At 43.9% G+C, this 18,958-nt stretch overlaps 1 protein-coding gene across 1 annotated transcript in view; it reads right to left on the bottom strand.

Annotated features, from left to right (window-relative positions):
- Nucleotides 1-4,438: 4,438 nt before the first annotated feature.
- LOC115168910 (voltage-dependent calcium channel subunit alpha-2/delta-3) overlaps nucleotides 4,439-18,958 on the bottom strand; it is a 167,469-nt gene continuing 152,949 nt past the window's right edge. Inside the window, exon 33 of the mRNA XM_029724429.1 lies at nucleotides 4,439-4,685. Coding sequence (XP_029580289.1) covers nucleotides 4,439-4,685 — 247 coding nt within the window. The remainder of the gene's footprint in view (nucleotides 4,686-18,958) is intronic.

The raw sequence follows: 18,958 nt of genomic DNA, 5'->3' as shown, positions 1-18,958 counted from the left end.
GCACAGGCTAGGGCACAGGTGTCAAAGTCATTCCATCTACAGCCGAGTGTCTGAGACTTATGTACTTAATTAAGGTCACTGATTAGTTAGGAACTCCCTGGTTGTCTGGTTCTTAATTGGACACTAATTGAACAGAATTAACAAAACCCAGAAGACAGTCAGTCCTACATGGAATACGTTTGACAACCCTGGGCTAGGGGAAGGGCTAGGGGAAAGGCTAGGGGAAAGGCTAGGGGTGGGCTAGGGGAAGGGCTAGGGGAAGGGCTAGGGGAAAGGCTAGGGGAAAGGCTAGGGGTGGGCTAGGGGAAGGGCTTGGGGAAGGGCTAGGGGAAAATCTAGGGGAAAGGCTAGGGGAAAGGCTAGGGGTGGGCTAGGGGAAGGGCTAGGGGAAAATCTAGGGGAAAGGCTAGGGGAAAGGCTAGGGGGAGGGCTAGGGGAAAGGCTAGGGGAAAGGCTAGGGGTGGGCTAGGGGAAAGGCTAGGGGAAGGGCTAGGGGAAGGGCTAGGGGAAAGGCTAGGGGGAGGGCTAGGGGAAGGGCTAGGGGAAAGGCTAGGGGAAAGACTAGGGGTGGGCTAGGGGAAAGGCTAGGGGAAAGGCTAGGGGTGGGCTAGGGGAAAGGCTAGGGGAAGGGCTAGGGGAAAATCTAGGGGAAAGGCTAGGGGAAAGGCTAGGGGTGGGCTAGGGGAAAGGCTAGGGGAAGGGCTAGGGGAAAATCTAGGGGAAAGGCTAGGGGAAAGGCTAGGGGGAGGGCTAGGGGAAAGGCTAGGGGAAAGGCTAGGGGAAAGGCTAGGGGTGGGCTAGGGGAAGGGCAAGGGGAAAGGCTAGGGGAAAATCTAGGGGAAAGGCTAGGGGAAAGGCTAGGGGAAAGGCTAGGGGAAGGGCTTGGGGAAGGGCTAGGGGAAAATCTAGGGGAAAGGCTAGGGGAAAGGCTAGGGGAAGGGCTAGGGGGAAAGGCTAGGGGAAGGGCTAGGGGGAAAGGCTAGGGGAAAGGCTAGGGGAGGGCTAGGGGAAAGGCTAGGGGAAGGGCTAGGGGGAAAGGCTAGGGGAAAGGCTAGGGGAAGGGCTAGGGGGAGGGCTAGGGGAAGGGCTAGGGGAAAGGCTAGGGCTAGGGGAGGGCTAGGGGAAAGGCTAGGGCTAGGGGAGGGCTAGGGGAAAGGCTAGGGGAAAGGCTAAGGGAAGGGCTAGGGGAAAGGCTAGGGGGAGGGCTAGGGGAAGGGCTAGGGGAAGGGCTAGGTGAAAGGCTAGGGGAAGGGCTAGGGGAAGGGCTAGGTGAAAGGCTAGGGGAAAGGCTAGGGGAAGGGTAGGTGAAGGTCTAGGGGAAGGGCTAGGGGGAGGGTAGGTGAAGGGCTAGGGGAAAGGCTAGGGGGAGGGCTAGGGGAAAGGCTAGGGGAAAGGCTAGGGGGAGGGCTAGGGGAAGGGCTAGGGGAAGGGCTAGGTGAAAGGCTAGGTGAAGGGCTAGGGGAAGGGCTAGGGGAAGGGCTAGGTGAAAGGCTAGGTGAAGGGCTAGGGGAGGGCTAGGGGAAAGGCTAGGTGAAGGCTAGGTGAAGGGCTAGGGGAAAGGATAGGGGAGGGCTAGGGGAAGGGCTAGGGGAAAGGCTAGGGGAAAGGCTAGGGGAAGGGCTAGGGGAAAATCTAGGGGAAAGGCTAGGGGAGGGCTAGGGGGAGGGCTAGGGGAAAGGCTTGGGCTAGGGGAGGGCTAGGGGAAAGGCGAAGGGAAGGGCTAGGGGAAAGGCTAGGGGAAAGGCTAGGGGAAGGGCTAGGTGAAGGGCTAGGGGAAAGGCTAGCGCTAGGTGAGGGCTAGGGGAAAGGCTAGGGGAAGGGCTAAGGGGAAAGGCTAGGGGAAGGGCAAGGGGAAGGGCTAGGGGAAAGGCTAGGGGAAGGGCTAGGGGAAAGGCTAATGGAAAGGCTAGGGGAAGGGCTAGGGGAAAGGCTAATGGAAAGGCTAGGGGAAGGGCAAGGGGAAGGGCTAGGGGAAGGGCTAGGGGAAGGGCTAGGGGAAAGGCTAGGGGAAAGGCTAGGGGAAGGGCAAGGGGAAGGGCTAGGGGAAGGGCTAGGGGAAAGGCTAGGGGAAAGGCTAGGGGTGGGCTAGGGGAAGGGCTAGGGGAAAGGCTAGGGGAAAGGCTAGGGCTAGAGGAAAGACTAGGGGAAAGGCTAGGGGAAAGGCTAGGGGAGGGCTAGGGGAAAGGCTAGGGGAAAGGCTAGGGGAGGGCTAGGGGAAGGGCAAAGGGAAAGGCTAGGTGAAAGGCTAGGGGAAAGGCTAGGGGAAAGGCTAAGGCTAGGGGGAGGGCTTGGGGAAAGGCTAGGTGAAAGGCTAGGGAAAAGGCTAGGGGAAAGGCTAAGGCTAGGGGAGGGCTAGGGGAAGGGCTAGGTGAAGGGCTAGGGGAAAGGCTAGGGGAAAGGCTAGGTGAAGGGCTAGGGGAAAGGCTAGGGCTAGGGGAAGGGCTAGGTGAAGGGCTAGGGGAAAGGCTAGGGGAAGGGCTAGGGGAAAGGCTAGGGCTAGGGGAGGGCTAGGGGAAGGGCTAGGGGAAAGGCTAGGGGAAGGTCTAGGGGAAAGGCTAGGGCCAGGGGAGGGCTAGGGGAAGGGCTAGGGGAAAGGCTAGGGGAAAGGCTAGGGTCAGGGGGAGGGCTAGGGGAAGGGCTAGGGGAAAAGCTAGGGGGAGGGCTAGGGGAAGGGCTAGGTGTTGGTTTGTGATTTTTTTAAATATCTGTGGCGTAGTCAGGGATTCATTTGCATGCCGAGCCGAGCCAATCCCAGCCAAGCCTGGGACTGGGGGGCGTGGCCAGCCCTGGTCACCTAGGAAACAGCGCCAGCAGCAGGCAGAACAGTGTTGCCATTAGCGATGGGGAGAGGTTGAGAGCTCCTCCACACTCCATAGAGTTCTCCTGCAGCAAGAGAAAGAGAAAGCGAGATGGAGAGAGAGAGAAAGAAAGAGACAGACAGAGAGAGAGAAAGAGAGACAGAGAGAGAGAGAGAGAGAGAGAGTCAGAGACAGATTAATTCATGGCCCAGCAAGGGTTTAATCCATTGTTACAGTATGGTGAAGCTACGGTCAAGTTATTGTGTAGTTGTGGTGTGGTTGGGGAATGGTTATGGTTTGGTTACCTCTGGGTGGAATGGGTGGCAGGAGGTTAGGTTGGGCTATGGTTGTGATGTGGTCGGGGTATGGTTGGGGTTTGGTTACCTCTAGGTGGAAGGGGTGGCAGGAGGTTAGGTTGGGCTATGGTTGTGATGTGGTCGGGGTATGGTTGGGGTTTGGTTACCTCTAGGTGGAAGGGGTGGCAGGAGGTTAGGTTGGGCTATGGTTGTGATGTGGTCGGGGTATGGTTGGGGTTTGGTTACCTCTGGGTGGAAGGGGTGGCAGGAGTCAGGTCGTCTCCGGTCCTTCTGGAACTTCAGTCGTTCACACTTCAGAGACTCGTTATGTGCAGCCGCAGTCAAGGAACTCATGGGAGACTTCACAGTAGAACACTACTGGTCCACATTCAAAGCAGCGTGCCACAATATGAGGAGCACTTCACACAAGCACCCTACTTGCTACAACAATGTACCCCAGACAACATATGTCAACAGATCAACGCTAAAGTGAATATTGCTTTGGATAGGAATTTCCCTTCTTTTGATTGCAATTCCATGGTTGTAACTAGGATCTGTGTTCTTCCTGCAGCCTGCTGCCTGCAGCCTGGCCTCTCTATACTGTAGCTCAGCGTCTGCTATTGATCAGGCCCCCATCACTGGCCCAGGCCCTTATGAAACATCACACACGAACGCACTCACTCACTCACATGCACACACACACACACACACACACTCCGTTGTGAAACAGTCCATCTGTTAGAGCGCCATGCATTGTTTGAAACCCTCAGCCCTCCAGCCTCAGATCTCATACCCAAACACGCACGCACGCACACACACACACACACACACACACACACACACACACACACACACACACACACACACACACACACACACACACACACACACACACACACACACACAGCTCTTTCATCCAACTAACGGAGCAAAGGGCAAACAAACTCTCACCAAACCCACCCGCAAATTAAAGCGATCTCTGTTTTTCCCATCGTTCCTCTCAGAGGATACAAAACAATAACTCACTGACCATAATGATGCTGACACTGGAATTCATGGGGTGAAAAAGGAGAAATAAGTTGTGTGTATCAAAATACATGAGAAGGGAATAGCGTTGTTTTTCTTTTTACTGTGCGACAGCCCCTGAATAAGCAGCTGTGGAGCCAACCGAAGGGGCCGTGGGAGGTGATCACTGATCATATTGAAGTCAGACAAGCTTTAATGAAAACCCTGGAGGTTTTGCTACATTTTGCGGTTGGCTCACACACACACTCAAAAACACATTCACTCCCTGAGTTCGAGAGATGTGAAATCAATTCTACCCGTACCTCTGTACTGTGGCTCTCATGCCTTACACCACATCCTCTCCCCCTGTACCCCTGTCCACACCCCTACACATATCCACACCCCACTGTCCCCTATTTCACCCTTTACTCCACCAGTCCAGCCCTTCCCACCGGTCTCTGTGATAAGGATATACATGATCTCGATGGGGTCCATGGTGATTGGAGCAGCCTCAGAACAGTCACACTTGTTGTCTACCACCACCATGAAGAGATTACTGCTGGGGATCTGCTGGATCACAAACGATCTGCCAATAGGAAAACACAGAGGAAGGGAAAGGGCGAAAAAGAGAGATGGAGGAGAAATAGAGAGATGGAGGGGAAAGAGAGAGAGAGAGAGATGGAGGAGAAAGAGAGAGATGGAGGAGAAAGAGAGAGAGAGATGGAGGGGAAAGAGAGAGATGGAGGAGAAAGAGAGAGAGATGGAGGAGAAAGAGAGAGAGAGATGGAGGGGAAAGAGAGAGATGGAGGAGAAAGAGAGAGATGGAGGAGAAAGAGAGAGATGGAGGAGAAAGAGAGAGATGGAGGAGAAAGAGAGAGAGCGATGGAGGGGAGAGAGAGAGAGCGATGGAGGGGAGAGAGAGAGAGCGATGGAGGGGAGAGAGAGAGAGCGATGGAGGGGAGAGAGAGCGATGGAGGGGAGAGAGAGAGAGCGATGGAGGGGAGAGAGAACGATGGAGGGGAGAGAGAGAGCGATGGAGGGGAGAGAGAGAGAGCGATGGAGGGGAGAGAGAGCGATGGAGGGGAGAGAGAGCGATGGAGGGGAGAGAGAGAGAGCGATGGAGGGGAGAGAGAGCGAGATGTACACTTCAGATTGACCATGAATATGAATTACAGTACCAGTGTAACAGGGGGACACTTTGAAAAGATTCCAATGGGCATGTGTCAAAAAATATGCCTTGTCTCAGTGTGTTGCACACACACACACACACACACACACACACACACACACACACACACACACACACACACACACACACACACACACACACACACACATATACATATTCTAACCCCCCCACACACACACAGCCCATCCAAGGCCCTCACCGATGAAGTGTTGCAGAATATAAAACACTCCAAAGGAGAGAAATGGGAAGCAGACTCCAGTTCCTCGAGTTCCAGATCTTCCCATGGCTGGGTTTAACTGGCCGAGGAGACACTGTCTGATCTGGCCTCCTGGTTAGTGATTTATGTCTCAGCATAGGGTTTATGAACAGGAGAGGCCGTAAAGATGATCTCTTCTTTCTCTCTCACTCTCTCTTTGTCTTTCTCTCTGACCCCCTCTCTTTTCCACCGACTGTGATTTATGTCTCTCACTGTAATGCATTTATCACTAGTGGATCTCCTCAAAGGAGAGGAGACACGCACGCACGCTCGCCTGCACACACGCATGCACGAATACAGGATCTCCGCAAAAGAACCATCAGAGGAAAGTAGCCTGACTAAGTATACAGCCTCTCCAGCAGAACATACCCTAGTCTAACCCAGTCCAACCCAGTTACTCTAACTCAGCCCAGTCTAACCCAATCCAACCCAGTTTACCCTAACTCAGCCCAGTCTAACCCAATCCAACCCAGTTTACCCTAACTCTGCCCAGTCTAACCCAGTCCAACCCAATTACCCTAACGCAGCCCAGTCTAACCCAGTCCAACCCAGTTACCCTAACTCAGCCCAGTCTAACCCAGTCCAACCCAGTTTACCCTAACGCAGCCCAGACTAACCCAGTCCAACCCAGTTACCCTAACTCAGCCCAGTCTAACCCAGTCCAACCCAGTTTACCCTAACGCAGCCCAGTCTAACCCAGTCCAACCCAATTACCCTAACGCAGCCCAGTCTAACCCAGTCCAACCCAGTTACCCTAACTCAGCCCAGTCTAACTCAGCCCAGTATATCCAAGCCAAGTCCTACCAAACCTAGCTCAGCCAGGGTTTTTTAAAATAAAAAATGGGCTTAAGTGGTGGGCGTGACAGGGGGTGCGGTCGGCCTGTTGGCGTGGCTGCATTGTAAAAATAGTTTTAGAGGCCCCCATCTTAGCTGTGCAGAGAAATGTTTGAATTTTTAAGTCAATTTCCTGCAATTCTACAAATTTCTACATGGAGCTAAGAGACATTTTTGTAGTTTTTAAAGCTAATTATCTACGATTGTACATGTTATGTCATGGAGCTAATGTAAAATTGAGCAGTTTTAAAGCAAACATCCTGCAACTGTATTTTGCTCAAACATAATAAAATCTATACTGCTAAATTCATTGTTGGTGATTGTTAGTTCTCAAAGATTATATTATATACCTCCATTATATTTCCTACAAACTTTACATCTTGTTTTAGTCGTTTAAGTTTACACTGAAAGCGTTTTTCCATCCCGAAATGTATCCATAAAAAAAAACTGTTTACACTGTTTGGACTAGGCGACACAAAAAAACGCTGTCCAAGTTTATCAATTGCAAAAAAATCCCTGTCCAGCACTGTCTATTCAAGCCCAGTCCATCCTACCCTCTCAGCACTGTCTATTCAAGCCCAGTCCATCCTACCCTCTCAGCACTGTCTATTCAAGCCCAGTCCATCCTACCCTCTCAGCACTGTCTATTCAAGCCCAGTCCATCCTACCCTCTCAGCACTGTCTATTCAAGCCCTGTCCATCCTAACCTAACTCAGCACTGTCTATTCAAGCCCTGTCCATCCTAACCTAACTCAGCACTGTCTATTCAAGCCCTGTCCATCCTAACCTAACTCAGCACTGTCTATTCAAGCCCTGTCCATCCTAACCTAACTCAGCACTGTCTATTCAAGCCCTGTCCATCCTAACCTAACTCAGCACTGTCTATTCAAGCCCAGTCCAACTCAGCCCAGTCTAATCCAGCCCAGCCTAACCTATTCTAACTCAGCCCAGTGTATCCAAGAGCTCTATTTTGATGTAATCTGACCAAAGCACTGGTTCCAATCCAAGTTCCGATGCGTTTACCTTTGTTGGATTACATTAAATTAGAGTTATTTGGCCACGCACAAGTGGTGGGTTTGGTCGTCGAAATGTGAATGCAAGAGCAGAAAATAATCCCATAACAACTGTAAATATGGTGGTGTATATTTGATGTTATGGGGCTGTTTCACTGGTCCTTGGATCCTTGTTAAGGTCAAAGGCATCATGAACTTTACCAGTAGCAGGACGTTTTGGCAAAAAAGCTGTTGCCTCTGACAGGAGGCTGAAACTTTGGCCCCAAGTGGATCTTCTAGCAAGATAATAATATAACGCCAAGCTGCACATCAAAATCCACAAACAAATGGTTAATTGGCCAAAAAAACAACATTTTGCAATGGCAATCTCAGTCTCAGAAACCCATTGAATTGGAGAGGGTAGACGAAGGATATCAAGGATCTGGAAGGGTTCTGTATGGAGGAATGGTCTAAGATCACTCCCAATGTGTTCAACTCATAAAACATTTTAGAGGCTCAGTGCTGTTATCCTCGCAAGGTGAGGTATTGTTAGGTATTGAAAACATGGGTGTCAATATTTTTTACCTCTACCTTTTTGAGAAAAAAAACATTATTACTTGTTAAAACCTGTCAAACACTGATGCCCTCTGGTGGCATTTTCTAAGTGACACATATTGTAAGCATTAGATACATTTCTGTTTCAAAACTGTTTCAAAACTATGTCCTACAAACACATGCTTACCACCATTAGAAAGGTAGGAACCTTTGGATTCCAATACAGAGCCAGAGAAAAGAAAAGCACAAAAATACATGCATATATATATATATATATATACAGTGCCTTCAGAAGTATTCAGACACCTTGACTTTTTCCACATTTTGTAATGTTACAGCCTTATTCTAAAATGGATTAAATAAAAACGTTTCCTCAGCATTCTACACACAATACCCCATAATGACAAAGTGAAAACAGGTTTTGCGAATTTGTTTGCAAATGTATAGAAAACAAAAACAGAAATGCCTTGTTTTCATAAGCATTTATGAAACTGAGCTCAGGTGCATCCTGTTTACATTGATCATCCTTGAGATGTTTCTACAACTTGATTGGAGTCCACCAGTGTTAAATTCAATTGATTGGACATGATATGGAAAGGCACACACCTGTCTATATAAGGTCCCACAGTTGACAGTGCATGTTAGAGCAAAAACCAAGCCATGAGGTCGAAGGAATTGTCCGTAGAGCTCCGAGACAGGATTGTGTCGAGGCACAGATCTGGGGAAGGGTATCAAAAAATGTATGCAGCATTGAAGGTCCTTAAGAGCACAATGGCCTCCATCATTATTAAATGGAAGAAGTTTGGAACCACTAAAACTCTTCCTAGATCTGGCAGCCCGGCCAAACTGAGCAATCGGGGGAGAAGGGCAATGGTCAGGGAGGTGCCCAAGAACCCGATGGTCACTCTGGCAGAGGTCTAGAGTTCCTCTGTGCAGATGGGAGAACCTTCCAGAAGGACAACCATCTCTGCAGCACTTCACCAATCAGGCCTTTATGGTGCCCAGTGAAGGTATCTAAATACTTCCCGAATGCACTGTACTGTATACAGAGCCTTCAGAAAGTATTCACACCCCTTGACTTTTTGCACATTTTGTTGTGTTCCAGCCTGAATTTAAAATGGATTAAATGTAGATGTTGTGTTCCAGCCTGAATTTAAAATGGATTAAATGTAGATGTTGTGTTCCAGCCTGAATTTAAAATGGATTAAATGTAGATGTTGTGTTCCAGCCTGAATTTAAAATGGATTAAATGTAGATGTTGTGTTCCAGCCTGAATTTAAAATGGATTAAATGTAGATGTTGTGTTCCAGCCTGAATTTAAAATGGATTAAATGTAGATGTTGTGTTCCAGCCTGAATTTAAAATGGATTAAATGTAGATGTTGTGTTCCAGCCTGAATTTAAAATGGATTAAATGTAGATGTTGTGTTCCAGCCTGAATTTAAAATGGATTAAATGTAGATGTTGTGTTCCAGCCTGAATTTAAAATGGATTAAATGTAGATGTTGTGTTCCAGCCTGAATTTAAAATGGATTAAATGTAGATGTTGTGTTTCAGTCTGAATTTAAAATGGATGAAATGTAGATTGTTGTGTTCCAGCCTGAATTTAAAATGGATTAAATGTAGATGTTGTGTTCCAGCCTGAATTCAAAATGGATTAAATGTAGATGTTGTGTTCCAGCCTGAATTTAAAATGGATTAAATGTAGATGTTGAGTCACTGTCCTTCACAATACCCCATACTGTCCAAGTGGAATTAAGTTTTTAGAATTTTTTTTAGAGAAAAATAACAATAATGAAAAGCTGAAATGTATTGACACAATAAGTATTCACATTTGCTTAACAACTCATATAATAAGTTGTATGGATTTACTGTGTGCATAGTGTTTAACATGATTTTTGAATGACTACCACATTTCTTTTTGAATGACTGCTTCACCACACATTCAAATATCTGTATGGTCCCTCAGTCGAGCAGTGAATTTCAAACACAGATTCAACAACAAAGACCAGGGAGGTTTTCCAATTCCCCCGCAAAGAAGGGCACCTATTGGTAGATGGGTAAAAATAAAAAAGCAGACATTAAGTATCACTTTCAGAATGGTGAAGTTAATAATTACACTTTGGATGGTGTATCAATGCACCCAGTCCCTACAAAGATACAGGTATCATTCGTAACTCAGTTGCCGGAGAGGAAGGAAGCCACTCAGGGATTTCACCATGAGGCAATTGATGACTTTAAAACAGTTACAGAGTTTAATGGCTGTGATAGGAGAAAAGTAAGGATGGATCAACAACATAGTAGTTACTCCACAAAACTAACCTAAATGAAAGAGTGAAAAGAAGGAAGACTGTACAGAATAAAAATATTCCAAAGCATGCCTCCTGTTTGCAATAAGGGACTAAAGTAATGCTGGAAAAGATGTGGCAAAGAAATGAACTACAAATTAATTCAAAGTGTTATGATTGGGGCAAATCCAATACAACACATCACTGAACACCACTCTTCATATTTTCATGCATGATGGCTGCATCATGTTATGGCTATGCTTGACATCTGCAAGAACTAGGGAGTTTTTCAGGATAAAAATAAATGGAATAGAGCAAAGCACAGGCAAAATACTAGAGGAAAACTTCATTCAGTCTGCTTCCCAACAGACACTAGGAGACAAATTCACATTTCAGTAGGAAAATAACCTAAAACACAAGGCCAATTATACACTGAAGTTGCTTACCATTGAATGTTAATGAGTGGCCTAGTTAGAGTTTTGACTTAAATCAGCTTGTAAATCAATGGCAAGACTTGAAAATGGCTGTCTAGCAATGATCAACAACCAACTTGAGAGAACTTGAAGAATTAAAAAAAAAATACATTGTAATATTGTACAATCCAAGTGTGCAAAGCTTTTAAAGACCAGATATGCTCACAGCTGTAATCTCTGCCGAAGGTGATTCTAAAATGTATTGACTCATAATTATGTAAATTAGATATTTCTATATTTAATTTTCAATAAATTTACAAACATTTCGAAAACCATGTTTTCCATTTGTCATGATAGGGTATCGTGTGTGGATGGATGAGAGAAAAAAAAATATTTCATCCATTTTGAATTCAGGCTGTAACACAACAAAATAAGTCAAGGGGTATGAATACTTTCTGAAGACACTGTATATATATATATTATCTTTTTTTCTTTATTTTGGGGGGAGGGTTGGGTCCCAAATTGTCTCCATGTTAGGGAATAAGACATTTGAAAGTCTAGGTTTGAAATAAAATATGTCACCAATGATCCTAAAAAAATTACAAATAATAAAAAAAAACGAATGACTTTTACCTAATGGTGGCGCTCTAAACATGCTAGCGCTGAGCGATTAACTAATGTGTTATTTTTCTGTTGTTGACCAATGTCGGTTCAGTCATTTGAATTCCATTTAGTTCTATTTTTTTTGTGAGCCAAACGCTCTGTTTCTCTAGACAGAAATCAAATAATTAATGACAGAAATCAAGTCAAGAACGATGTGGGACGCTGGGCTGAAGGGAGTTTTCAGTCAGCAAATATTCAAACTAGTTTAGCTACAATGACTACAATAATCCATTGCGCCTATTCTTTCTGGCTCAGACAGAGATGGATACACTTTTACGCCTGCTACTTTATGTTAGATACACACAGACCGCATGAGAGAGGAATGTACAAACACAAGGAGAGAGAGGGATAGAGATAGTTCGTGAAAGTATGCCTTATCTACTTTGAAGAACTAGTAAAATGATTTTGTCAGACAGCTCTGCTGCATACTTAGGCAGGCTAGCCTAGCTAAATAGGATGACTAAAGACAGTACAGTATTTGGAGCACAGAGAGAACGTTGTCTGGCTGGCTTGCTGCTTCTGCCTGATCAGAGATAAGATGATGACTTTAAGGAATGAAAATAATAAGTCATCAAATAAATACTAAGTCATATACACAACTGAAATATTTTTTTATTTCATAGTAATTTCCTATTTTTCTATTGATGTCTACCCAATGTGGACCTTAAAGAGACAATGGAATATTTTCAGTGTTTTGGCAATTGAATGTTTTTAACTTACATTAAAAAGCTCTAAAATCATTTTATTGTCATTATTGTCCCCCGCGTTGAAATTGGGAAGGGGCTGTGGATCGGTCTCCGTCCGTATGTATGTTTGTACGTTCATTAGTCTCACACAATATCACAATATCTCAGACAGCACTGGGACGATTTTGACGAAACATTTACAAAATGACACTGATTGGCCCAAGGCGGGAGCTATAATAATTAACTGAAATTTGTAGTCACACTAAAATATGCATAAATTCCCATAGGAACACAGACATTTTAAAAGTGCGGGGCTTGTGCAAAGTGCCATGTCTTCGTGTTTTGTCTTACAGGAATGTACATATGAGGAGATAGCTGAAGTCGTAACCTTTCACTGATGTAATCTGATCTCATGTATGATTTCCGGTTCGTCCACTAGATCGCAGCAGAAGATCACATGGCGTGACTTGGCCACTTGAAACCAGATGCGTCTGGTTTGATCTGTGCGAAAATGGCTGAAAGGATTTTCAAGCCTTATGTCATAAAATGACCATAGCGATCGGGGATTTTAAGGTATCCTGTAAAAATGACATTGCCAGCAGTAAAAAGACAAGTGCTGTAGCTTTGGAATGATATGTCCCTTTCTTAAGCTCCGCGGACCAGGTACCAGGTCCAAAACAACCACTCAGAGTTTAACAGGTTACAAAATCGCACATTTTTCGGAGCATACAATATAGCTCAGCATTTAAATTATTTATTTTAAACAGTCATTTTTGCTCATCTTTTTCAAGGGTGTCAATCATTTCAGACCCCACTGTATGTGTGTACACACATTCAGTGGGGTAAAATACTTAAGTAAAAATACTTTAAAGTATTACTTAAGTAGTTTTTTTGGGGTATCTGTGCTTTACTTTACTATTTATATGTTTGACTACTTTTACTTCACTACATTCCTAAAGAAAATGATGTGCTTTTTACTCCATACATTTTCCCTGACACCCAAAAGTACTAGTTACAATTTGAATGCTTAGCAGGACAAGAAAAAGGTTCAATTAACACACTTATCAAGAGAACATTCCTGGTCATCCCTACTGCTTCTGATCTGGTGGATTCACTAAACACAAATGCTTTGTTTGTCTGAGTGTTGGAGTGTTCCCCTGGCTGTCAAAAACAGTAATAAAAAAGGAAATCGTGCCGTCTGGTTTGCTAAATAAAAGGAATTTGATGTATAGCATTTACTTTTACTTTGTACTTTTACTCAAGTATGACAATTGAGTACTTTTTCCACCTCTATACTTAAGTACATTTAAAACCAGATAGTTTTAGACTTTTACTCAAGTAGTATTTTAAAGGATGACTTCAATTTTACTTGAGACATTTTATATTAAGTTATCTTTACTTTTACTCAAGTACGACAATTGAGTACCTTTTCCACCTCTGCACACACTAACACACAGAACGGTGTGTTTCTGACACACACTAACACACAGAACGGTGTGTTTCTGACACACACTAACACACAGAACGGTGTGTTTCTGACACACACTAACACACAGAACGCTGTGTTTCTGACACACACTCACACACAGAACGGTGTGTTTCTGACACACACTCAAACACAGAACGGTGTGTTTTTGACACACACTAACACACAGAACGGTGTGTTTCTGACACACACTCACACACAGAACGGTGTGTTTCTGACACACACTAACACACAGAACGGTGTGTTTCTGACACACACTAACACACAGAAACGTGTGTTTCTGACACACACTAACACACAGAAAGGTGTGTTTCTGACACACACTAACACACAGAACGGTGTGTTTCTGACACACACTCACACAAAACGGTGTGTTTCTGACACACACTAACACACAGAATGGTGTGTTTCTGACACACACTCACACACAGAACGGTGTGTTTCTGACACACTCAGAACGGTGTGTTTCTGACACACACTAACACACAGAACGGTGTGTTTCTGACACACACTAACACACAGAACGGTGTGTTTCTGACACACACTAACACACAGAACGGTGTGTTTCTGACACACACTAACACACAGAACGGTGTGTTTCTGACACACACTAACACACAGAATGGTGTGTTTCTGACACACACTCACACACAAAACGGTGTGTTTCTGACACACACAGAACGGTGTGTTTCTGACACACACTAACACACAGAACGGTGTGTTTCTGACACACACTAACACACAGAACGGTGTGTTTCTGACACACACTAACACACAGAACGGTGAGTTTCTGACACACACTCACACACAGAACGGTGTGTTTCTGACACACACTAACACACAGAACGGTGTGTTTCTGACACACACTAACACACAGAAAGGTGTGTTTCTGACACACACTAACACACAGAACGGTGTGTTTCTGACACACACTAACACACAGAACGGTGTGTTTCTGACACACACTCACACACAGAACGGTGTGTTTCTGACACACACAGAACGGTGTGTTTCTGACACACACTAACACACAGAACGGTGTGTTTCTGACACACACTCACACACAGAACGGTGTGTTTCTGACACACACAGAACGGTGTGTTTCTGACACACTAACACACAGAATGGTGTGTTTCTGACACACACTAACACACAGAACGGTGTGTTTCTGACACACACTCACACACAGAACGGTGTGTTTCTGACACACACTAACACACAGCGTTGGAGTCAGAGGAGAAAAGTGTCATAGAAGCAATAGGTAGCCCTTTCTCATGGCTCTAACCCCTTAACCATGCAGTATAAAGAACACCATGACTTCCCTATCAGATACCACTCTTGGCCATGTACGAATTATATGTACCACACGCTTGATACTGTAAACCCTATTAGCAGTGACTAGTACTGATAACCACTTTATCGAGGGAAAATGTACCAGTGGTGGGACAGGTACCCAACTATCATACTTGAGTAAAAGTAAAGATACCTTAAAAGAAAATGACTTAAGTAAAAGTAAAAGTCAACCAGTAAAATTTTACTTGAGTAAAAGTCTAAAAGTATTTGGTTTAAAATATATTTAAGTTTCAAAAGTAAATGTAATTTCTAAAATATACTTAAGTATCAAAAGTAAAAGTATAAATCATTGCAAATTCCTTATATTAAGCAAACCAGATGGCACAATTTTCTTGTATTTAAAATTACGGAAAGCCAGGGGTACACACCAACAGTCAGACATAATTTACAAATGAAGCATTTGTGTTTAGTGAGTCCGCCAGATCAGAGGCAGTAGGGATGACCAGGGATGTTATCTTGACAAGTGTGTGAATTTGACTATTTTCCTGTCCCTCTAAGCATTCAAAATGTAACGAGTACTTTTCAGTGTCAAGGAAAATGTATGTAGTTAAAAGTACATTATTTCCTTTAGGAATGTAGTGAAGTAAAATAAAAGTTGTCAAAAATATAAATAGTAAAATAAAGTATAGATACCCAAAAAAACTCCTTAAGTAGTACTTTAAAGTATTTTTACTTAAGTACTTTACACCACTGGCTATGACTGTGAAATGTGATTGTCTCATCTAGCTATCCTAAGATGAATGCACTAATTGTAAGTCAATCTGGATAACAACTAAAATGTGAATGTAAAAATGTATAAAATAGGAACCCTGTCTACTATGGACAATGTATACTGTAGTGCACTTGATAACATACATATTAATGTTGACTTACAATGTACAGTTGGAACAGCCACCAGAGATAATCTTCAAGTCTTGTGTTTTAAATGGACTACACCAGAATGTGTTTCGTAAGGACACGTCTCTCAAAGAGGACAGAGTTAGTTGAAGATGACAATAGATGGTCCTGTGTATTGTGGCTAATAGATGCGTGGTATCGCTGCTATAAAACTATTCACTTCTGGAGCCTAAATCATCCACTACAGCCACTTTGTTTCCTGTTTCATAACCTGAGAATTAAATCATCCACTACAGCCACTTTGTTTCCTGTTTCATAACCTGAGAATAAAATCATCCACTACAGCCACTTTGTTTCCTGTTTCATAACCTGAGAATAAAATCATCCACTACAGCCACTTTGTTTCCTGTTTCATAACCTGAGAATAAAATCATCCACTACAGCCACTTTGTTTCCTGTTTCATAACCTGAGAATAAAATCATCCACTACAGCTACTTTGTTTCCTGTTTCATAACCTGAGAATAAAATCATCCACTACAGCCACTTTGTTTCCTGTTTCATAACCTGAGAATAAAATCATCCACTACAGCCACTTTGTTTCCTGTTTCATAACCTGAGCGCAGGTGGATGATAGTTGCTTCATATAACACGCACGCACGCACGCACACACACACACACACGTGCACGCACACGCACACACACATATCTGCTCTTAAGTAACAGACTAAAAGTTCACTAAATAAACACTGAAGAGTTGTTCAGTAGAGGAGAGCTGTGGAGCTGTGAGAATATATTTCCTACAGGCTAAAACACACACGTGTCCCAATGAAAATAAGAGAAAATCTCTCAGTCAGCCACTAACATAATGAAAATAAGAGAAAATCTCTCAGTCAGCGACTAACATAAACCAGATGTTTATTACCAACATCCCCTATTACTAATATGAGCTATAAAATTCCACATAACCAAAATAAAAACTCCATTTCACTTTGTCAAATTCATTGTGCTTTAAAAAGGATTTATAGGGAACCGACTAGTTGGGTTAGACTGAGAGTTCTGCCTGTTCAACTCAAAATGCTTTCATCTATTCATCTACTGACAACAATGTGCTCTTCTCAAAGCATCATCAGATGTTTAATGTGTGTGTTCGTGTGTTTGTGTCTGTGTGTGTGCGCACGTGTGTGTGTATGTGGGTGTGTTTACGATCCTGTCGCTGATAAATGTAATAAGATTATATTAATCGCGGATTCTCAGTTAGGGTTCAGAGTTCAATCCATCGCTTTTGATTTATTCATATTTATTCAAATATAGGCCTGACACAACTCACCCATTGGCTGTAAATGCTAAAATGCCAAGGCCCTCTGGGATCAGCCAATCACAGAGGCTTGTGTGGATCTGTGTGGCGTGTGATTAGCTTTATGGTTCGTTGCCTGGGTGACTTCTCTTCTGTTTGAATATTAGTCAGGCTATACCTTGTGACAGATATCCTGCATGTGTGTGTGTTAGCATGTGTGTGTGTTAGCATGTGTGTGTGTGTCTGACTGCACCCCAACCTGCATTTAATCCTGGCACCCAGGGCTGTGGTTACTCTCCTGACCCTGAGAGCCAAAGAGAACACGTGCACACACACACACACACACACACACACACACACACACACACACACACACACACACACAGAGAGACACTTCTAAGTTTCCTTGGCAGCTCCACAGCTGGGAGCAATGAAGGGTCCATCGGAGTGATTCAGAGAACACCCCACAATTGCCTGACAGAGAAGCCCAAATTGTTAATGGGGACCACACTAATTTCCCCGTTTCTAAAGGAAGCTTTTTTCTTTTTTTCTACTCCTCTCTCTCCCTCAGCTTGTGTTGTGGTCACATTTTAAACTGTGTTTGAGAGAGTGTGTGTATAAACGTGTGAATGTACGTGGGCATGCGTGTGTATAGGTCTATGTTTGTCTATAAGTGTGTAGCTGGAAAACAATGAGTCCTCCATGGCTGTTCACTGTGTTAATCAGCTCTATGCAGAGGTGGGACCAAGTCACTATTATTCAAGTCACTAGTTCCAGGTGTAGATTTATTTACAGCTCTTGGTGATCCAATGGTTAGGCGCCATATCATACACAATATACAAGTAGATTTAACAAATATACACGGTCAATAGCCCTAAAGGTATAGCCTCTGTATCAGGCTTTAACCTGTCCAATCTGAGAAGCCAAATGTAATCTGTCTAACAGGAACAGGTAGGTCTACATAATAAGCACCGTACAATTACAACCAATAAACTGGTTCTACAATGTAAAGGACATTTCCAAATCCATTGTTACATTTGTACATTCGTCTTAATCAGACATAATGTTTATTAATGATATTCCAACACCATGCATACATGTAACAATCATTTTCTCTTGTTCAACGCCCTGAGTCGAGCGCAGGCCACGTCCAGAAGCCTATTTCTATGTGCACTAAGACGCTCGCGCTCCTAATACGAACAACAAAAATGACAGGGACATAGGACACAGACACACGGAACTCCGACATAAATATGAACAAAGGAAACTATATATTGAATTAAATAAACAGAACTTCTACCTCATGAGTCTTTTGCGAATGTTCAGGTGTACTATAAACATCGCGCTCACCCAGAGCAGAGTAAGAAATGATTGGCTATAAAATGAAAGTGTATCGTAGGCCTATCAAACATGAAACAGAAATGTCTACGTGTTGTAAGGTAATGGAACGATTAAACGCTAGCAATTATTGTAGTATTAGATGGAATATAGATTTACAACACAGGGCCTATGCATTTAAATGTGAAAACAACAGCCAATATTTCAACAAGAGAAAAAAATCACTCTCCACTGGCGAGAGTTTGGAGATTGCAAATGAAGATCCACGCCTACAGTAATATTTGATTTTTAACAACACCAAAAGACCAGTAGACCTATGCTAGTAATTGTTGCCCAATTGCTGGGTGAGCTTGCAAAGTAACAGTTCATGTTCTTTATCATCAAACATTTTGGCATATTTATTTATTATGACAATCCTCTCCCCTTAGCACCGGATCCTATAGCTGTAGCCTACAACAAATCAGCAAGCTAGCTCACCGACCTGTGTTGATTGACAGTTTGCTGGTCCAATAAGAGTGCCAATTGTGTTTCACTAGCCAATATGTTGCAGTTTTATTTTTTGCAAGGGTGATGCTGCAGCTCTACTGACTCTGGCTGCATGTAGATTCATCCATGTAGACTGTGACATAAAATGAGTGATATTACAAAACCTGGCCAGATAATTTCAAGTCATCA

This window comes from Salmo trutta, chromosome 30, assembly GCF_901001165.1.
Source record: "Salmo trutta chromosome 30, fSalTru1.1, whole genome shotgun sequence".
Lineage (NCBI taxonomy): Eukaryota > Metazoa > Chordata > Actinopteri > Salmoniformes > Salmonidae > Salmo > Salmo trutta.
Note: the sequence above shows the minus strand (reverse complement) of the source record. Positions and strands in the feature narration are given on the sequence as shown.